Source organism: Priapulus caudatus, unplaced genomic scaffold (genome assembly GCF_000485595.1).
Source record: "Priapulus caudatus unplaced genomic scaffold, Priapulus_caudatus-5.0.1 Scaffold6148, whole genome shotgun sequence".
Classification (NCBI taxonomy): Eukaryota; Metazoa; Priapulida; class Priapulimorpha; order Priapulimorphida; family Priapulidae; genus Priapulus; species Priapulus caudatus.
In genome coordinates, this window is record NW_014583209.1 from 5,645 (window position 1) to 6,338 (window position 694).

A 694-nucleotide genomic window follows, 5' to 3' on the forward strand; every position below is an offset into this window, starting at 1 on the left:
TCCTCCTCTCTCTCTCTACCCCTCTCTCACCCTCTCTCTCTACTTACAGAAGGGTAACACTGCGCTGCACATAGCCTCTCTCGCCTGACAGGAGGAGGTCGTGAAGATCCTCTCTCTACCACTCCCTCACTCCCTCTCTCTCTACCCCTCCCTCACCCACCTCTTTCTCTACTTACAGAAGGGTAACACTGCGCTGCACATAGCCTCTCTCGCCGGACAGGAGGAGGTCGTGAAGATCCTCTCTCTACCCCTCCCTCACCACCTCTCTCTCTCTACCCCTCCCTCACCCCCTCTCTCTCTACCCCTACCTCACCCCCTCTCTCTACCCCTCCCTCTCCCTCTCTCTCTACCCCTCCCTCACCTCCTCTCTCTCTACTCCTCTCTCACCCACCTCTCTTTCTACTTACAGAAGGGTAACACTGCGCTGCACATAGCCTCTCTCGCCGGACAGGAGGAGGTCGTGAAGATCCTCTCGCAGAACGGGGCGTCGGTGAACGTGCAATCTCAGAATGGCTTCACGCCTCTCTACATGGCCTCGCAGGAGAACCACGACAAGGTGTGCAAGTTCCTGCTCGCCAACCAGGCCAACCAGAGCCTCACGACCGAGGTGAGAAGGAAGGGGAGGGAGGAGGAGGGGGAGGAGGGGGAAGGAGTAGGGGAGGAGGGGGGAGGGAGAGGGGAGGGAGAGAAGGTG

General features: G+C 59.2%; 1 protein-coding gene across 1 annotated transcript in view; it reads left to right on the plus strand.

Annotated features, from left to right (window-relative positions):
- Positions 1-607, plus strand: part of LOC106820056 (ankyrin-3-like) — a gene marked incomplete at both ends in the record, with an annotated part of 2,940 nt that extends 2,333 nt beyond the window's left edge. Inside the window, 1 exon segment of the mRNA XM_014824614.1 lies at positions 410-607. Coding sequence (XP_014680100.1) covers positions 410-607 — 198 coding nt within the window.
- Between the last annotated feature and the right edge of the window lie 87 nt (positions 608-694).